We start from the raw sequence: 21,561 nt of genomic DNA on the forward strand, positions 1-21,561 counted from the left end.
AGAGGATGATGGGATGGGTTCTACTCTAAGAAGTGGTCCTTGGGCTCAGGCACCTTCTGTTTCTCGACCATGTCTACGTTCTGTCCCCACAGCAAAAGGGAAAGAAGTTGAGAGCAAGCAGCTTTGGCACAGATCCCTTCTGATCTCACCTCATTGACTAGAACTTAGGTATATGGCCATGCCAAGGTTCAAGGCAGGGCTGGGAAATGGAGTTTCAGTCTGAATGACCATGTCCCAGGGAGTGAAAAAGTCAAGGGGATTCTTTCATTAACTGGAAGAAGAGAAAAATGTTTATGAGCAGCCATTAGCAGTCTATTGTCACATTCTTTCTTTCCATTCAAGGTGACATTAGGAGTGTAGGAACCATGTTGCATTCCTTTTTGGAAATCAAATACATTAAAAATAGAGCAGATCAACAGGTTTGATAGGGAACGACCTTCAGGATATACCTTAAGTTTTAAAAAAGTACAGAAATTAAGTATAATGGAATAGCTTTTGTGTGCTCATGTATATTGACCTTAAGAAAGATACAAATTAAACTACTAAGTCTGGTTACTTTGAGGGGACAGAGGTAGGAAGAAGATAAACTTTTCATTGAATAAGGCTTAACTTATCTGATTTTCTACCTTGTGCGTGTTGTATTATTTGTGAAATTTTTTAAAACTTTGAAATCACTAAATTATTCAGATATGATTCTATTACTTATCACAGACTACTTTCTCAACAAGTAGGTGTGAATGACATGGAAACCAGTCCTAAAAAATCCTAGTCTTAACAGTGCTGAAGAATGTCCCAGAAAAAAAAAAAAAGAGTAACTACAGAACTATCATCTGGATGTGGTTCTTTCATTTTAAGTAGACGCTTTCTGAGCAGGAGAATCCTGGGTTGACAAAAAGACCCAAATGTCTTAAGACCAGAAAATCAAGCCCTCAAAATGCAACTTATGTCTTCTTGCAAACTCATACATTAACATCATCAATACTTCTCAAAAGATGTTACAACAAAATGTGAAACAACTTTCTGGATGAACTACCCTGACTTCTGCTAATAAGTGTGTACCTAAAATTCAGGCTTTTGAGAATTTCCAAGAAATAACTTGTTTAAAGGGTTTCCATGAACTTGAAGAAAATCTCAGCATAAGCGAATGAATGCCCTCAGACATTTTCAAATATCCTCTACATTTGACTTCTTTTCCTTCAATAGCAGGCAAGAGTGCCCCTAGAAAGAACTTTCCATGCATGATTTTTTTAATATACAGTTAAGTATAGGGATGGTTGCCTGCAATGCAGGGGACACAGTTCCGATTCCTGGTGTGGGAAAATTCCACATGTGGTGGGACACTAAGCTTAACTACTGAGTCCCCACACCTAGAGCCTGCACATGGCCACAATGAGGAGTAGCCCCCACTTGCTGCAACTAGAGAAAGCCCATGTTCAGCAGCAAAGACCCAGCACAGCCAAAAATAACTAAGTTAATTTAATTAAAAATTTTAAAATATTACAATGTAAAGCTTCACCTTAAAGATCTTTTGCCCACTTTGTTTTAAAATCAGTATTGGAGAACATACATTCATTAGCCTAGAAAAAGGATAATTGCTTAAGAAAATGGTAATATTTTTCACTCTCTCCTCTCTTCTGTTAATTTATGTTGCTGTGGTTTAAGACTATGATAAAGATGTACACAAATTATATCTGCAAAAAATCAAGGACATCATAGAGGGACATGGGTTTCCTGTATTACTCTCTGCTTTAAAAAAAATTTTTTTGAGGGAAGAAAAAGCCAGAGGTACCATGCTTCAGGATTTTAAACTACACTACAAAACCATAATAATAAAAACAGTTTGGTACCAACACAAAAACAGACACATCAACCAGAATTAAGCCTCAACATGTTCAATCCGCTAATATTTGACAAGGGAACCAAGAAGGCCTGAGAGAGAGTCGTCTCTTCAGCAAACTGTGCTGGGGGAACGGAGAAACACACGCAGAATCAAGAAACTGGATCCCTTTCTCACGCCATTCGCGAAACTTAACTCAAATGGGTCGAGGCCTTTAGCATAAGGCCTGATACCACAAAACTCCTGGAAGAAAATGTAGGAAAGAAACTCACCTATACTGGTTTGGGTGAGCCTGATGGCCAGAGCACAAGCAACTAAAGCAAAAGTCAAAAAGCGGGACTACGTCAAACTCAGGATCTCCCACACAGCAGAGGAAACAGTTAACAGAGTGAAAATACAACCAATAGAATGGGGAAACTGTTTGTAAATCATATATCAGATAAACGGTTATTATCCAGAATACATAAAGAACTCAGTCAACTTAACAAATAAACAAAAAACTCCAAACAATCTGATTTTACAAAGGGCAGAAGAACTAAAAATGCTTTATTTTTTCCCAAAGAAGACATCAAAATAGACAATAGATACGTGAAAAGATGCTCAAGATCCCCAAACATCAGAGAAATGCAAATCAAAACCACCATGAGATATTACCTCAGACTGTTAGAATGGCTATCATTTAGAAGACTTGAGACAACAAGTGCTGGCAAAGATGCGGTGAAAAGGAAAATGTTCAGTGGGAACGTATTGAAAACATGGAGGGATCTCAAAAAATTAAAAATAGGGCTACCATATGATCTAGAGGCTATACTTCTAGGCATACACTCAAAAGAAATTAAAACAGAATTTTGACCAGATACATGCACTCCTAAAAAGCAGAGACATTAGTTTGCCAACAAAAGTCTGTCTAGTCAAGGCTGTGGTTTTTCCAGTGGTCATGTATGGATGTGAGAGTTGGACTGCGAAGAAAGCTGAGTGCCAAAGAATTGATGCTTTTGAACTGTGGTGCTGGAGAAGACTCTTGAGAGTCCTTTGGACTGCAACAAGATCCAACCAGTCCATCCTAAAGGAGATCAGTCCTGAGTGTTCATTGGAAGGACTGATGCTAAAGCGTTTCAGAATTAGAGTTTCATCCAATACTTTGGCCACCTCATGCAAAGAGTTGACTCATTGGAAAAGACTCTGATGCTGGGAGGGATTGGGGGCAGGAGGAGAAGGGGACGACAGAGGATGAGATGGCTGGATGGCATCACCGACTCGATGGACATGAGTTTGAGTGAACTCCGGGAGTTGGTGATGGACAGGGAGACCTGGCGTGCTGTGATTCATGGGGTCGCAAAGAGCTGGACACGACTGAGCGACTGAACTGACTGACTGCTGCACTCCTATGTTTATTGCAGCATTATTCACAATAGCCATGATAAAGAAAAAACCCAAATGTCCATCAATGGGTAAATGTACAAAACAGATGTGGGACATACATGCGACAGATTGTTCAGCTATGAGAAAGGAGTATATCCCCCCCAATTTGTGACAACATGGATGGACCTTAAGCACACTGTGCTAAGCAAGACAAGTCAGACAGAAAAAGACAAGTACTGTGTGATATCACTTGTATATGGAATCTAAAAAAGTAAAAGCTGTTAAAAACAGAGTGAAATGGCGGTTACAAGGGAATGGGGGCAGATAAGAGTCATACTATTCAAGTGTGCAAACTTGTAAAGAATAGTAAATGAGTCACAGAGATCTAATGCATGGTATAATGGATATAAATAATAATGTACTATAATTATAGAAAGCAATAAATTTTGCTGCATCAGCAATTATAGCGCAATACATAAATGCATCAAAGTAACACAGCTGTAGACCTTAAATTTATGCAATGCTACATGTCAGATCTATTCAGTAAAAGATTGAGATATGATTCACATGAAATTCACTCTTTTCAAGTATACAATGTGGTGGCGTTTAGTATATTCACAAATTTCTATAGCCCTCACCACTATAAATTCCAGAATATTTTCATAACCCCCTCTAGCCTTAAGATTGGCTTAGGCCGTCAGCAGGCAGGCTAAGGGCAGTGCTGGGTTCTAGGCTGTTGCCTCAGTGACTTTTCTGGACTCTGGGACCTCTTAGAGATAGATCAGGGCTTTGGGATCAAAGAGACATGGATTTAGAGCTCAGGTCTGGCACTTACCAGCTCTGAGATCTTAAGCAAGTTGCTTGGCCTCTCTGTTACTTGAATTTTTTTACCTGTAAAATGAGAATAATATCTAGCTTAGGAATTTTGAAAGATTGTAACACATAATAAATGCAAAACAGCCAAATATCTAACACGTACTAAATACTCCAAAAGCACAATATCATCTGCCTCAAACAAATCAGGTTTACACTACACTTTTGCCTGAGGTAGCCGTGCCACTAGGGCCTTAAAGAAATTAAATTTTACACTCAGGCTCTTCCTGTTCTGAGAATCGCCGCTTAAATCATTGGAGAACAAATAGCAAACTGCCATCCAGGATACAGTTCCCTAATGAAATTATGTCCAGGTAAGAAACCTTTATTTCCCCCTTGATGTCTGACTTTCCCCAGAGGGAGGTCTTTGACATAAAACATGAGGGTAAAGTAACATCCTTGTTCAATCACTTGGCCTTCGGGTATTTTAACAAACTAAATAGTTTCAGGTTCAGACATAAGATGCAGTGAGTGATAACTGGGCAAGTGAAGAATTCCTTTTCTCGTTTTTTAAAAAGTTTTTTAGCATATTGGCTAAGAGATAGGTCTGTGGGTTGAATCCTGATTCTACCATTATTAGTAGTGTGACTTGAAAATGAAAGTGAAAGTGGAGTCTCTCAGTCGTGTCCCACTCTTTGTGACCCCATGGACGGTAGCCTACCAGGCTCCTCTGTCCATGGGATTTTCCAGGCAAGAGTACTGGAGTGGGTACTTCTCCAGGGGATCTTCTCCAGGGGATCTTCCCAACCTAGGGATTGAACCCGGGTCTCCTGCATTGCAGGCAGACACTTTGCCATCTGACCCACCAGTGACTTGAACATGTGACCAAATGGCTTTGGATTTCAACAGTGTAATGGAAGGAAAGCACCATCTTTAAAATGGGGGCTGCTCTGCAGTGTACTCAGAACAGTACCTGGCGAGTGCAGATAGTACATATTATGAGGATATTCAGGTCCTGCTGAAAACTTTGAATCACCTCCTGCTCTCTCATGCCACCACACCCACCCAGCACTGGTTGGTAAAATTCTGGAACTTTCTTTGTTCAGCTCTGGGGGCTTGTTTTATTCTGTCCCTTGAAGGGACATCTGATGTTTTGGTCTTGAGGTTGTTATTGTTCAGTCGCTAAGTCATGTCTGACTTTTTGAGACCCCATGGGCTGCAGCATACCAGGAGGCATCCCTGTCCTTCACTGTGTCCTGGAGTGTGCTCAAACTCATGTCCATTGATTCGATGATGCCATCCAACCATTTCGTCCTCTGTCACCCCTTCCTTCTCCTGCCTTCAGTCTTTCCCAGCATCAGGGTCTCTTTGCATCAGGTGGCCAAAGTATTAGAGCTTCAGCTTCAGCATCAATGCCTTCCAATGAATATTCAGGGTTGATTTCCTTTAGGAATGACTGGTTTGATCTCCTTGCTGTCCAAGGGATTCTCAACAGTCTTCTCCAGCACCACAATTCAAAAGCATCAATTCTTGGAAGCTCTCAGCTTTGTTTATGGTCCAGCTCTCTCATCTGTACATGACTACTGGAAAAACCATAGCCTTGACTATATGGACTTTTGTCAGTAAAGTGATGTCTCTGCTTTTTAATATGCTGTCTAGTTTTATCATAGCTTTCCTTCCAGGAACCAAGCATCTTTTAATTTCAAGGCTGCAGTCAGCACCCACATTGATTTTGGAGCCTAAGAAAATAAAATTTGCCAGAGTTTTCACTTTTATCCCATCTATTTACTGTGAAGTGATGGGACTGGAGGCCATAATCTTCGTTTTTTGATGTTGAGTTTTAAGCCAGCTTTTTCACTCTCCTCTTTCTCCCTCATCAAGAGGCTCTTCAGTTCCTCTTCGCTTTCTGCCACAAGGGTGGTGTCATCGGCATGCCACTGCTTAGTTGCTCAGTCATGTCCAACTGTTTGTGACCCAATGGACTATAGCCCGCCAGGCTCCTCTGTGCATGGAATTCTCCAGGCAAGAATACTGGAGTGGGTTGCCACGCCCTTCTCCAGGGGATCTTCCTGACCTAGGGATTGAACCCGGGTATCCTGCATTGCAGGCAGATTGTTTACCGTCTGAGCCGCCAGGGAAGCCCTGCCATCATCTGAATATCTGAGGTTATTGATATTTCTCCTGGCAGCCTTGATTCCAGCTTGCGATTCACCCAGCCCAGCATTTTGCGTGATGTACTCTGCATATGAGTTAAATGAGCAGGGTGACAGTATACAGCCTTGACAAACTCCTTTCCCAATTTTGAACTGGTCCATTGTTCCATGTCCAGTTCTGTTTCTTCTTGACCTGCATACAGGTTTCTCAGGAGGCAGGTAAGCTGGTCTGTTATTCCCATCTCCTTAAGAATTTTCCAGAGTTTGCTGTGATCCACACAGACAAAAGTTTTAGCATAGTCAATGAAGCAGAAGTAAATGTTCTCCTAGAATTTCCTTGCTTTTTCTATGATCCAACAGATGTTGGCAATTTGGTCTCTGGTTCCTCTGCCATTTCTAAATTCAGCTTGTATATCTGGAAGGTCTTAGTTCACATACTGTTGAAGGCTAGCTTGTAGGTATTTGAGCATGACTTTGCCAGCGTATGAAATAAGCTCAATTGTAGGGTAGTTTGAACATTCTTTTTCATTGCCTTTCTTTGAGACTGGAATGAAAACTCACCTTTTCTAGACCAGTAGACCAATTCAGGTCACTGCTGAATTTTCCTAACAGCATCATCTTTTAGGATTTGAAGTAGCTCATCTGGAATTCTATCACCTCCACTAGCTTTGTTCATAGTAATGCTTCCTAAGGCCCTCTTGACTTCACACTCCAGAATGTCTGGCTCTAGGTGAGTGACCATACCGTCGTGGTTATCTGGGTCATTAAGACTTATTTTGTACAATTTTTCTGTGTAGTCTTGCCACTTCTTCTTAATCTCTTCTGCTTCTGTTAGCTCCTTGCTATTTCTGTCCTTTATTGTGCCCATCTTTGCATGAATGTTCGCTTGGTATCTCTAATTTTCTTGAAGAGATCTCTGGTCTTTCCCATTCTATTGTTTTCCTCTATTTCTTTACACTGTTTGTTTAAGGAGGCTTTCTTATCTCTCCTTGCTATTCTCTGGAACTCTGCATTCAGTTGAGTGTATCTTTCCCTTTCTCCTTTGCCTTTTACTTCTCTTCTTTTCTCAGCTCTTTGTAAGGCCTCCTCAGACAACCACTTTGCCTTCTTGTATTTTTTCTTGGGGATGGTTTTGGTCACTGCCTCCTGTATAATGTAATGAACCTCCATCCATAGTTCTTCAGGCACTCTGTCTACCAGATCTAATCCCTTGAATCTATTAATCACCTCCACTGTATAATCATAAGGGATTTAATTTAGGTCATACTTAAATGATCAAGTGTTTTCTTCCTACTTTCTTCAATTTAAGCCAGAATTTTACAATAAGGAACTCATGATCTGAGTCACAGTCACCTCCATGTCTTGTTTTTGCTGACTGTATAGAGCTTCTCCATTTTCAGCTGCAAAGAATATAATCAATCTGATTTTGATAGTGACCATCTGGTGATGTCCATTTGCAGAATCATCTCTTGTGTTGCTGGAAGAAGGTATGTGCTATGATCAGTGTGGTCTTGAGAAGAGGTTCTTAAAGTCAGAGTTTTGCAGAGGGATGGGACACCCTACTGTCAGTAATTAGCCAGGAAACTTCTGCTTGTGTGCATGTGTACATGTGTGTGCACTTGCCATAAAACCCTTGGCAGCTGATGATGCCCAAGAACTCCTCTCAAGACAGCATTTTTAAATGCAAAAAAAAAAAAAAGAATGCATAGGATTACCAAAGAAGCCAATTAAAATAAAATTATGAAAATGTATAAGCATGTATGTATGTCTTCATTAATATATTAAATAACAAAGTTTTAGGTCTCGGTTTAATAATTACCATAATTTCAAATTAATGATGAATGCAAATAATGTATTGAGATAGTCTCTAAAAGTCTAATGCAAAATGAAAGTATCTGTGATTTCACTGGTGACAGTCATAGGTACTATTACTGATAATACTGTGGCTTTGTTGCCTACACTCATCATCGAAAAAATGATAAATTTCAGGTAGAGATTAGTGAAAATATAAATGTATTCCTTCCTCATCTCCTTGAATTCTATCCATGAACCCAAGGTTAAGAACTCCTGAGTTAAGCCAAGGCCAGCATGATCCAAAATGTCTACTGTGGTGATGGGGACATGGTCACAGACTATTTTCAGGTAACCTGCCTTTGGCCTGAGGAAGTCACAGGTCTTCACACTGTACTTTAATCAAGGATTCAGGTGGGCTTTTACCATTTGCCCCATCCATTGGTCATGGTAGTGATAAATGAGCCTAGAGGTTGACATTTATTCCTGACATCCATTCTATCCATCGACCAACATTCATCAGTTCATCAATATAACTGTTCTTTCCCCTTTCATATGCCATGCCTCTGGCCACTCCTTGCCTTATTCACTTACCAGAAAGGGAATATGAGCTATTCTGCCTTGCAGAAAACATTCTCTCTCCTCCTGGGAATCCTAAAGCCTGCTCCCTTTTAGGCCCTGGACTTCATTCTGAATCTGGTTGTGATTCTCATCCCAATCCTGCTCCCCCTGGTGTCCTTTCTAACTCTCCTCTGCCCTTTGGCGTCTTTTTGCAAGAGGAGATCACCTTCTGGCTCCAGCGGTATAGGTAGGACCTTGGAGTTAAAATGAATTCTTCCCCTTGCAGAGCCTGCAAAGCCTCAGGAGGGGCTGAACTCCTGCTGTGCTACTACCAGCTGCGTGACCTGGCCATGTTACCTCACCCCTGTTTGCCCTAGTTTCCTCCTAAGGGAAAAAATGGAAATAGCACTTTTCCAGTAGGATCGAATATGAGGAGTGAGTGCTTTAAAACTTAAAAGTGCCTGGCATATAATAAGCACTCAGTAAATATTAGTAGTTATTACTTGTCAGCCTTTGGCTGATTCTAGGCTGTTAACTGTCACCCTCAGCAAATTTCTCCAATTCCAATCTTTGCATATTCTCTCACATTCTGGGCCATTGACTTAAGAGACAGCGGAGAATGCTTTTTAGTCTTCTAAGGCCTGAGCTAGGGAGATCAAGACAGAATCTAGGAGTTACATAATAAAATAATATTAAAAATAATGTCTAACATTTACTGAAAACTTCCTGCTATGCCAGACACTTTTTGAACATCTTATTTAATCTCCCAACAACTTTGACTGATGAATCAAACTCAAAGGGGTTAATTATTTGCTGTCCAAGATCACAGAGTTCCTCAATTCCTGAACTGAGAACCATCCCTATCTAGCCAGAGGCCATCTTCCTAAGGACAAGAGGTGGCCATAGAGAAGCATCTAGGTAATAGACAGCTACTTTTTGCTGGGTTATTGGCTCCCCTCTGGTTGCCGGTACTTGGCCATGGTGAAGGAGACTTGGCATAGAGGTGGCCGTCTGGCAGTGGTTCACGCAGGTTTTGTGAAGTCACATGTGGTCCCGGAGTTGCCAGGAAGAAGGATGCCTTGATGAGCCAAAATGCAAATTCCTTAGGAGAGGAAAAGTGAAAGTGAGCTTGTTCACACTGTGCAGGGCTCCAAGGAAATGACACAATGTGAGAGACATAGTGTCCTGCCACTGGACTCCTTCAGATTACAGGAGCATTATTTTGCATTTGATCACAAACTTGCCTCCCAACAGTTTGCTTCTTTGACCAGAGGCAGAGGTGACCAGAAGTAAAAAAGAAGCTGATACCTGAAATACTAAAAGCTGGGTGCCTCCGGACACTTAAAATACAACCTTCTGAGAAACTGGTGTGGAGTAGGGGTGGAGAGATGGAAGTGTGTTTTCCTTGCCATTTTCCAAAGTTTCCCTGGTCCTTGAGATAAGGTGCTCAAAGCAGGTCAAGGCCAGAAGAAGGGAATTTGGGGAAATTTACCAAGTTTATTCAAAGCTGAAATGATTTCTAGGACCCTCCCTGGAGTTCCCAAAATCTCTTATTTGGTTATTTGTTATTTCTCTTCTTTCCCTATCTCTCTTCTTTCTTCTCTCTGCTGCTTGTTTTCTTTCTCCCTCCTTGTCTTGCCTTCTGCAGAATGCCTGTCCCACTGCCCATCAGCTCACAGAGGCTCACCTGCTGTCCCTCAGTGCCAGAGGAAGGCTAATTTTCCTCTGGCCAAGTCCAGGACTGAGTTACCTCGGTCTTAAATACGTTCTTTGTCAGCATATTTTGGCCCTTCTTTTTGCCTCTCCCAGCACTTCTAAGTTGTATTTACAATCAAAGACTGGGATTTAAGGGATCTGGCAAATGCTGGCATTTTAGACCATCAAAATTAATGCCACTGTTTATGTAATGTTGTCTGGGAGAATTTACTGAAGGTCTTTAAGATTCAGATTTAAAAAAAAAAAGATTATTCAAAAGTCTTTTAGAAAAACTGTTAGAAGTGCAGTAAGACCCAAAGGTTTCAAATTTTTAAGTGAAATCTGCCTGATCTGATGTAAATCATATTTAGATGCTTGAGGTGAGAAGACCTGATAAATTCAAACCAGATCAGCTGCTAATCCTCAGACTAGAGAAGGCAGACTGTGACCTCCCATCAAATGGGGGGAGCTGACTCATCTATTGATAAAGTCCAGCCAGAAAGGTAATTGCCAGAAATCCACACAGGCATCTACTTGAAGAAGGCGGCCCAGCCAAACAGTCCAAAGAGGAGACAAGATTCTATCTGGGATCTGTGATGATGATTATATCCTTCCAAAAGGGAGCCATTGAAGTGTCTACACACAAACAGGCCTGTTTCCAATGTAGTTCTGATTCTAGAAACTTTCCATTTGGATTTATTATACTGTAATTCAGTTGTTCTCACATTCTCTATAGGGCTTGTAAAATACAGAGGGCTGGGTCTCACTCCCAGAGGTTCTGATTCTGTAGGTCTCAGATGGGGTCTAAGAATTTGTGTATCTGATAAATTCCCAGGTGATGCTGAGTCTGCTGGTCCAGGGACCACACTTGGGGAACCACTGGTGTAGTTTAATGGACAGGCTCTGGAATCAGATTTCCTGGGTTCAAAGACTGGCCCCATCACTCGTATACTAGGACCATGTGAGCAAGTTAACCTTTCTGTCGCCTCAGCTTCCTCACCTGTCTAAAAGAAAATAAGGATAGGAATTACACCTGCTTCCTGATATTATTTTGAGTGGTAGGTGAGATAACGCATAGAAAACACAACCTTGTACAGGCAAGTGCTCGCTAATTCTAGTCATTGTAGATTCCCCAAACACACTAACATTGCAGAGCTGCTGTCCTCGCTCACACAAAGACCCTCTGGTACTCCTGGTTGCCAGTGTTTGGTTTTCAGGGTTTAAGGTGGCTGGGCCACCTGGGGACCACCTGGTCCTCCCCAGATGCCACTGGTCCTGAAGGTGTTTGCGCAGTGCACTTTCAAGCCCTTCTCAAAGTTGAGAATCAGAATCCTGCTTAACCTGCCTTCTCTGCTACCAGAGTCCGCAGAATATCAGTCCAGGCACTGATCTGAATACTTCTATCAATGCCCTCCTGTTCTGTTGTGCTCTGGTGGCTGGGACAGAAAGAAAAATGGACCAGGAGAATCCTGCCTGATATCTCAAGCACTAAATTTTATATTGGCTGAATTTAGCCACATGAATTTAGATTCTCCAACCTACCTAGGTTTCCAGAGCTGCAGAGGCTTCTAGATATTTTCTACAATTTCATCTGCCCTCCCTTATCATTATAATATAATTTTTAATTAACTAAAAACAACCAAAAATGAATCAAGAAAAAGTCAGAATAGTTCAATTGCTAGACTTGCTTTTTGTTTTTATTATCAACAAACAAGTTAATGGTACACTCTTGGAAAACTATATGCACATGTAGAAATATTTCCCTTTTAAATAGAAGCATTCATTATAACACATATAAATAAATTTGAAAATCTGAAACATAACTTATGACGTTTATGTTCACAAACATAGTCCAACAAGAAGAAAAAAGAAATCAGACAGACATGCACCTGATAACAAAAATATATACCATTGGCTGAACCGTGGTCTCTCTAAACACAAAGGAGTTGAACCCGTGAGAACCTTATTATTCAATAAAGACACACCATAGAGACTACAAGAAGAGAAAAACATTATACAGTCACGTAGAGGAGACGGGCTGTACTGATATTAACACGATACAATTGAGTCACAGAACACAGTTGTAGAAAGACACCAAAAAAGTTAAAGCCTCAACATTCAACTAATATCTATAGTTTGTGCCTTTTAAAATAAAATTAAAAAAATAAACAAAAAATCCCAACAGAGATGTCTAAACTGCGCAAAGAATGGAATCATCAATATACAGTCCATCCACCATACAGGATGTGAGTCCATTTCGGATCAAACAGAAATGCAGAGACACTTCTGCAAACTCGTGTGCGCCTCTTTTCCTTGCTGGGTAGATTTCTCTGCAGCCAGCTGCGTGGACTGCAATTGACTCCAATCCAAAGCAGTGCCAAAAAGTTCAGTAAAAGCTGGTGGAAGAAAATGCCGGCGGGGGTATCAGGAGAGAAAAAAAGGGAAGAGTTGAGAGATACGTGACAAAGTTTGCGGAGTTCGCGGATGAAAAGGCATTTCATGGATAGGGCATCTTCCAGGGCCGAGCGGCTGCAGAGACTCAGGAGGAGAGCTGGAACGGTGAGGGGTTCGGATGCGCAGTTGGCAGGATGGTGTTTGACGAGGTTGGGGCAGGCAAGCGGGCGCGAGGCAGTCACCTTGGCCGCGCGGCCAGTCTGCACGAGTCGTCACCGCAGCGGCCCGAACCCAAGGACAAGAGGGGAAACGGGTCAACTGGAAGGCCTTCCTACTCTCCCTGAAGAGGAGCCCCGAGGGAGTCAGTGCTGTCCAGAGGGCGCGGATGAATTTAGGAATGCAGGAGACAGAGCTCTCAAATGCGGCCAGCTGCCGCTTCCCTCTTCCCCCTTGTATTTTTTCTTTCCCTTGGATTTTAAAGCCTTTCGGTTTTTTGTTTTTGTTTTAATTGTCACTGCCTCCCTATTTCGTTCTTTTTTTAATCTGGGGGAATTCTGTTCACTTTTCTCTTTCCCTAAGCAAGTCACTGAGTTGGTTGTGGCCTCCCAGCCGTCTTTCTCCCTGCCACCTGCTCGGGCCACAGACACACACTCCCCGAGACAGACACACACCGACGCGCAGACATAGCCCCCTGAGATTCCACCCCCCTCCCCGAGTCCAGGCCGCGTCGCTCACACCTCCCGGGCAGCAAGCGGGGCCCCCTGGCCGGTGCGCGCGGCCCCGAGGCAGGTGCGAAGCCAGGGAGGTGTTTCGTTTTGTTTGGGGGTGAAGGAAGGGAGTAGGAGTGGGCTTGAAATGGGGGCGACGCCGTTTTCTCTTTATTCTTATCGCGATTACTTTAGGCTCTCCAGGGAAAAGCCACGGCAGCAGCGACAATAGCCTTGGGCCTACCCGGCTCACCCACTCGCCCGCGGGGACCCGCCTCGCCCGCCGCCGCCGCCGCTGCAGACCCCAGATCAGAACATACTGCTCTTCACTAAGGCGGCTTTGGCACCGTTGGGTCTTTGGAGCGAAGACAGGACGCTGGCGAAGGGACCCCCGAGCGAATCCGGGATGGAGGTGATGGGGCCGGGGCCCGGAGCCCAGCCTTGTCCAGGGCCCCCGGCCGCAGCCAGGCCTCCGGCCGCTGCCGCCGCCGCCGCCGCCGCTGCCGCCGCCGCTGCCGCCGCCGCCGCCGCTGCACCGCTCTTGCCCGGCTCGCCTCCGGGACCCCCCGGTCCCGCCGCCCCCGGGGCTCCGGCGGGGCTAGGGCCGCCGCCGCCGCCGCCGCCACTCGCCCCGCAGCTGGGAGTCGGGTTGGGGTTGGGGCCCGGGCCCCCAGTGCTGTCCGGATCGGTGCTCTTGGCCTCTTTGCTCTCGTCGTCCCGGGAGGAGTCAGACTTCTTTCCCGAAGAGCCGTTCTTGGCCGCGGCCGCTGCTGCCGCTGCCGCGCGCTCTTGCTTGCGGAACTTGGCGCGGCGGTTCTGGAACCACACCTGGCCCGAGAAGAGAAGACAGACAGTGAAACAGGGGGAAAAAGAAGAAAAGAAAAGCAGTTAGGGCGGCCCACGTTCCATTCCAGATTGTTTTAAACTGCACCCGCCGTGGGTACTCCCGCGCGCCTCCAGCCCACTGAAGCTGTCCCTCTAGTGACTGGTACATCTTTTGAGAAACTGTCTTAGGACCACTTGGGCACGTCGGGGGAGCCTGGTGGGCTGCCGTCTATGGGGTCGCACAGAGTCGGACGCGACTGAAGCGGCTTAGCAGCAGCAGCAGCAGGAGGGATAAAGAGGCAGCACGCCCGCGAACGGCCCTAAAACAGAAGCCCTTATTTTGATGGTACCTAATTTTGGCAAAGTACCCTTGCTCAGTCTACTTTCTGAGCCATCCCAAGTTGGCCATCACCTCTAGGCCTCAGGTCTCAAGTTAAACTCTGATTGGTAGGCAGGTGAGGGGGTCTCTGGGTTTGGCGCCTGCTGCCCATCCTGGCCTTTGAGCCTGGAGGTGCTAACGTGGCGGGGGCGGGGGGGAGGTTCACCAGGAGAGGCGCCACGGCCGGCTCTTGGGTGCACCTGTGTCCCTGAAAGGTTAGAGTAAGGCGCGGATCTTAACCTATATAGAATCCCAGTCCCTCTGCGGATCTGCTGCAATCACAGTTCACAGGAAAATCTATACCTATGCGCCATTAGCTCGCCGTTAAAAGCGCTTGAGTTCGGAGGTATATGGGGGGCAGAGGGCGGAATACTTATAATACGGAGCGAAGTCTGCATTCCTCCCCCAAGGCACTTCCTACTCCCACCCCCCGAAATGCCTCTCCCATAGCTCTTGAATGCCAGTACAGCCCTAGATGGGGTGGGAAACACTTTGACGCCGTGAATCTATAGCCAAGAACGCGCTCCCTAGCCCTTTCTCGCGCACACAGTCCTTCCGAACTTGGCCTCTCGGAGGAGGCCCGGGAACGCAAGCCTTCAGTAGGATCGCCCACACTGCACCCCTGCCCCTCGCTGTGCTGCAGAGCCGGGTGCGTTTCCAGGCGCGCGTACCTGGACTCGCGCCTCGGTGAGGTCGATCTTCAGCGCTAGCTCCTCCCGGGTGTAGATGTCAGGGTAGTGCGTCTCCGCGAAGACCCTCTCCAGCTCTTTGAGCTGCGCACTCGTGAAAGTGGTGCGGATGCGCCGCTGCTTGCGCTTCTCGTTGAGGCCGCCGTGGTCCGTGAAGAGTTTGTAAGGAACTGGAGGACACCAGAGGGGACAGGGTATAAGCAAAAAGGTCTGAAGTGTGCGGACCCGGGAGCCGGAATGTGGGGACTCCAAGGTCAGGTGGCACTGGAGCCGCCGCCGACACCGGGACGGGAAAGTGGCCGAGAGGAGCTGGCGAGATGACCCGAACAAATTAGTTATACACCGAAACAGGGGCACAAATTCCGGGCTTAGGTGGGGTCCCTCCGCGCACAAGCAGCCTTTGAGTGGGTTGCCATAGAGCGCTGGAGACGGCTGAGGTCCGGGGACGGAGAAATACTGTGATGAGGAAAAGCGAGAGAGCAAAAAGTTCCGAAAACATCCATCGGAATACTAGGAAGCCAGGAATGAAGTTACCGAACACTCCCACTGTGGAAAATTTTTAATTCTCAAAAGTTGACCTGGCCCAAAAGTTGGGAGAAAGCGCTGCAAAATAATAATAATGATGAATTAAAGAAATCATCAGAAAAATGACCAGCAAAGAGGTGTGAGCCGCTGTCGGTTCTTTAAAAAAGAGAGACACTGCCAGTAATGAGCTTTACTCTTTGTTATTTAATTATTTTCTAAGCTTTACGTCTCATCGCAAAGTAAATAAATTATGCCTATCATTTTGGCAGCTTAAGATAATTTTGTTGGCGGTTCGGGTGTGACTAGGATAGTGTAACCCTGTAAGTGAATTACCCCTCCCTGCAATCGCTTCTAACGTGATAAATTCTTTCATTTGTGTAAGCAAATTTCGTTTGGTAAATACTAAACACATTTCCATTTTCAAATGCAATCAAGGCTTCCTATATACAAGCGGAAAGGCGGCTTCCTCCGCGGAGAAAGCTGGCGGTCCTTACCTGCGGCGTACGGACTGCTCTGGTGGTCCCTGAGGGTGCCCAGGCTGCAGGATCCCGGCGTGAGGGACGGGCAGCCGGACGTGGCCCCAAAAGTGGTCCTTATCGGGTTATACTGGAAGCCACTGGCCTGGCTGCAGGAACTGAAGTCAGCATAGGCTGAAGCCAGGCTTGAGGTGTCCATCCCGGCCATACAGGACTCGTAGGCAGAGGAATTGAGGTAAGAATATTCCATTTTATACATTGAAAAGGCTCTGGATGGCTCAGCCAAGTGGAAAAATGAAATAAAAGATGGGTATGGAGAAGGTGGCTGGAGTGGGGAGATGTGCACAGCTCAACGCCTGCCTCCAAACTGGCCTCCTTACTACCAGCAGAGCCTAGTTTTATGAAAAAGCCTCCTATGAGATGCCTTGTCTGAGGTCTCTAGAGCATATAGTCCTCATAATAAACTTGGCTCTTTCCACTTGGACAATAGCAAAGCGGTTGGTCTTATTGCTGGCGCTTTTTACATGACAATAACTCATCCGTCTATTGGGCTGGCACTGGGGAACTGAGCTGTCCAACCTCCCTATCATTGATTCCTGCATCTCTAATTAGAATTTAATACCACACCATTACGCACTGAGCCCCTGATCCTCCCTTCTAACCAGCTCCCTGCCCTTTAATTCAATCACACTACTTGGAAATAATGAAAGTTGGGTGACGATTCTCCCTGATCCAATTTCCCCGAGCTTTTAAGCCTTTTTAACTGATCATATACCTTAGGCATAAATTGAGATAGTGTGTGTGTTTTCCCCCTTCTTCCTTCTCCTTCTCTCTATCTCTCTTTCTCAGTTAGGGAGAAGAAACCTTGATGTCATAGAAAACCTGTTTTGTAAGAGCGTTACACGCTCAATTTAACAACAAGTCTACCCCCTGAAGTGCATGAAATGTTATAAAAGACTGGGACATTGGCAAGACTCAGGCGCCCTGTAACATAGAGTAAGTGGGCCAAGGGGGTTTCTGTGAACGCTAAGCGGATTTCTTTAAAATACACCTGGTTTGGGGGGGGGGGAGCATCTTATAAATTGCATTTCTTGTTGCGGTTTAATGTGCTTTTCTAGAGACTCTGCTTACACAGCCATTTAAAAAACAAAAGAACATCCGAGTAAAGCTCTTGAATGTAAAACATCTGGATTCTCAACTGATGGCTTCTTTGCGCTCACTTCTGGGTTTTTCTGCAGTCATGTGAGGTTTGCATTTTGCTGGTCTGTGTTGTGGTTGGTTTTCATTACGCTGTGTAACTGGCAAGTGGGCATGAAGTGTCCCCAAATGTGCCTCCTCTTCCATCCCTCTTGGGTTTTCTCCCTCTGCCTCTCCCCCCCCCCACCTCCACTTTTTCAGGTGCTCACAATTCCCTAGAGACCGGAAGCTTCCAAAAAATGATTGCTATCTGCTTGGCCTTTAGGTTTGCCGATTGCAGTGAACGAAATCCTTGCTCTTAAAATGCCCAGGCTCCAGGTCGGGGACTTTTCTTGTCCAGCTCCCCAGGCTCTTGGGTGCTGGCAGCGAGGCACAGACAAAGAAACGAGCCATGATTTGTGGACCTCGGTGGCCCCATGATTTAAGTGGAGGGTAATTTTCATTTGGTTCGTTAGGCTTTAGCAGAATAAGGGAAACTATTTCATTAAATCCTTCCTCTCGGTGGACAAGAGGAGGAATGCTTAGTTGAATCGCCGTGTGGTGTAAACAAACCCTGGATATTTTATATGAATTAAATGTGTAGATAATTAGTTTTATTGCATTCATTACCCCCTTTATGTGCTCTGTAACAAGTCAGTAATTAAAGTAACAAACTCATAAAGTCTTTATAGGGGCATTTAGGCGTTCAGTGTTTGCCAAACTAAGTGGTTTAATTCGATGCTAGTGCCGGGGAGTGGATGGGCGCCCGCTCTCCACTGCCACTGTGTTTTATTGCGCACTAAACTGCAGCGGACGCCGTAATGGATTAAACAGGGACAGCGGTCCCCCAGCCTCCTGCTTCTCCGCTGGGTGAGTTTCAGGCTGGTTTCAGGTGATGGCGCGTCCTCTGGACGTGAGGAATCACTAAAGTCTCTCGAGAGTGCAGGCAGCGGGACCCGCCGAGTAGCCTGGTGATAGTTTTATGGGGAGGGCTGATAGTTTTATTGCAGTTGTATGTTGTACAATGCGTATTTGATAAAGAAGGGTCCTTGGTGACCACTGTGCACTTTTTTGTGTACGGAGGTGAAATGAAAATAAATGTGTACAAGGTTTTACTGCGGCGGGAAACAAATTGCAATGCTCTAAATGGTTTTCCTTTATGGTCACCAGACAAGAGGAGAAAAGAGATGCAAACATCTGTCTCCAGTCCCCTAAACCTAAAGGCCAGCAAAGACGGATGCGAATCCAAGTGTTATTACAGTGGGGATTTGTCTTTATTTATCCCGCTCTCATGAATATGAATCTACATTTGGACCGGGAGGTGGCTGTGCCCACCCCTCTTTGGACCCTACACACAGACTTTCCCCACCCTAACTTACTACCCCCCCTCTCCGGGGTGGGGGATAGGTTGTAAAACACAAGGCTGCAATTGTCCAAGTTTCTCAAGTCCCTTGGACTTCTCAGGGGAGCTTCCTAGCGCTCCCAACGCCACACCGCCGCCCCGGGCCCACGCTCGGGGGATGAGGATGCGGGGAGTGCAGACCTGCGTGGCACCCAGCTAGCCCGCTTATATGGGGTTTTAAGCACTTCTGTGGATAACAGAGTGACATGAGGCGTCCGTGAGGGGATACTTTTTGGCTCCAAAGCCCACGTTTGGCAATAACCAGGCTCACACCCGTCTTGGCACCCGCGCCTGGGTGCACTCGGGGTTGTCTCCACTGGGTCTAGTGCGCGCGCGCTCGGAGCAGGGAGCTCCAGCCGAGCCCCACGCCGCCGCTCCGCGCCCGGGCCCGGCCCTACGCCTGATCCGAAAGCCCGGCAATTCCTCGGTCCTAATTTGCAGACAGCCCCAGGCCCCACTGGGGGCCGAGGCAAACCGCGAACCTGGAGTGTGCCGGGAGCTGGGAGGAGCGGGGTTGTTTCTGAGGCTTTGGAGAATGACTCTTCCGCGAAGACGTAGAACTCTGGGCGCCAGTCGGTGCCTGGAGGCAGTTCCTGGGCGCCGGGCATGTTGGCGTGGGAAGAGCGGTGTGCACCTCGGGAGGGCTGGGTGTTGACGACGAGTCGGAGGGTGACCCGGGAGGAAGCCGAGGAGCGGGAGGGGAGGACCCTGCCAAGGGACGAGGGCGAGGGAAGTGCGAGGCCGCGGGGGGCGCGCGAGGGAGCCTCGGAGGGCCAGGCCCAGCCGCTGCCAATGCAGGGCACGGGTTCGCGCTCCACGCGGCCCGACGGCCCGCCCCGGGTCCGGTCACTCCCCGCCCTGAGGTTCGAGGCTCCCACCGGCCTCGACTCCCCGCCTCCTCCGACCCACCGCGCCAGCCCTCTCCCAGGTGCGGGTCCCAGCCGCGGCCTCTCTCTGGGCGCCCCCTGGTGCCCGCCTCGCCGGGTAGGGAAGCTGTGCGCCTCCTCTTTACACCAGGAGACCTTTCTGCGCCAGCACCGCACGGTCCGGTGAACAAACGCGCTTGACTTCATTTTCCCTTTTGTAGGCCTTGTAGGTTTATTTTGTTTAGTGTCGCCATCCCTCTCTTCACCCCACCCCCACCATCCCTGGCCCATCGTCCCCTTTGCGGGTCTTTTGTGGCCCGGGGGCCCTGCTTCTGCTCCGAAGATGAAAGGCATTCGGGGCTGGGCCAGGCCAGAGCCCCAGCCCCAGCGCCCTGTTTTGTTCGAGTTGTGCTTTCTACACGCGAGCTCTCCCCTAAAAGTTGTACCAAATGGTTAATTTAATTATTCCAACTATAGACCAACTGCTTCAGCAGCCTCCACCACGCGTCTGGGAGGAAAAAAGAAACCATCTATAAGAAATAATCTAATAAAAGTGAAGTGTAGAAAAACCCCTCCTGATTTTCAACCGGCACAAATAGAATTAGAGCTTCAGCATCCTTTTCCCAAACAGACCTTTTGTCCAGATCACAACTTCAGCCAACCAGCAATGTGTACAGTGCCCGCTATTTATTTCAATAGAGGCGGTGGGTAGCGAGATAGATTGATAGATAAATGGCCACATGGATAGATGGATGGTTTGATCCATCTTCCTCTGACTTCTCTTTCTTAATATGTGTACACGGTTGATTTTTTTTCCCCCTGCTGATTTTCTGAATCAGTAATGGAAAGGCAATGCTATGTGGTAAAAGGAGGGAGAAAGGCTATTTAAAGCACAAAAAGGGAAGAGACTACTAGCATATATACCATGAGAAAAAAATGTTTACATGCTACCCAGTACCAAATGAAAAAAGGTTGAAAGTTTAAAAGAAACTTTTCTTTCCTTTTCTTTGCCATTCATAGGAGGGTTTCTTTTTTTTTTCCTTGAAAGTCAGAAAGAATGTTAGAAGACAAGGAAACAAAACAGCAAACAAAATGCCATTGTATTGTAGTAGCAATTCATGGGAAAACGCTTGTCAGCCTCCTAACACTTCACTCCTAGGAGGCTGTTTGGAGGCTGTTTTACCACAGGCGAAGCACAATAACATGGGAATGAATAAAATATTAAATACCAGTGAGAGTTTCAGAGGAATTTTCTCTTTGATTGCTTTATTTGATGCTGTATCCAAATGATTCCAGCACAGGGAGGTTGCCAAAGGCTCAACTCAGAACCAACACGTCTCTCAATCAGAGAATAAAAGGACCAATTTGTCTTTGGATTTCTCCAAGAAGAGTTCTGCAGGCAGCCGTCTTTCCCACTCACCTGCACCTAGATAGGATTTACTTCCCCAGAATATAGAAAGAAACCAGCCACAACATCCCCAAGCATGAAGCTCCACCGATATTCTGCTCGCATTTTAGAATTTTTACCACGTTTTCCATGTGCCTAGCAGCCATAATACACATGTTTCATAACAGAAACTCTTTGTATTTCTGGTAACTAACCTCCTAGCACTGTAAGACAATTATTAACTGATTAACAATACTGTGTGCAAAGCAGTTAACACAATGCCTGGCACCTGGAAAGAATCCAGTGAATGTCACCCACCAGTATTGCAGTGATGATGATGATGGTGATAGAGTTTCCTTGAACTTCATATTGAATTCTTGACTTTGGGATTTAGGTGGTTCATGGACAATGTCTTTTCTGTTGTATATTTATAATGTATGTGGAAGAGGGTGGACAAATCACAGAGCATCCTCTAGTATATCAAATAGGAGAAAATAAAGCAGAAAGGTAGAAACCTTCCATC

The 21,561-nt window shown here is 45.9% G+C and overlaps 1 protein-coding gene across 1 annotated transcript; it reads right to left on the reverse strand.

Moving 5' to 3' along the window:
- Positions 1-13,622: 13,622 nt before the first annotated feature.
- PHOX2B (paired like homeobox 2B) lies at positions 13,623-16,466 on the reverse strand. The gene is made up of 3 exons (XM_068975637.1): positions 16,226-16,466; positions 15,189-15,376; positions 13,623-14,141 (listed from the first exon to the last, which is right to left on the reverse strand). Exons 1-3 carry the CDS (start codon positions 16,464-16,466, stop codon positions 13,623-13,625), a joined length of 948 nt encoding a protein of 315 aa, XP_068831738.1.
- Positions 16,467-21,561: the final 5,095 nt, after the last annotated feature.

Source organism: Capricornis sumatraensis, chromosome 7 (genome assembly GCF_032405125.1).
Source record: "Capricornis sumatraensis isolate serow.1 chromosome 7, serow.2, whole genome shotgun sequence".
Classification (NCBI taxonomy): domain Eukaryota; kingdom Metazoa; phylum Chordata; class Mammalia; order Artiodactyla; family Bovidae; genus Capricornis; species Capricornis sumatraensis.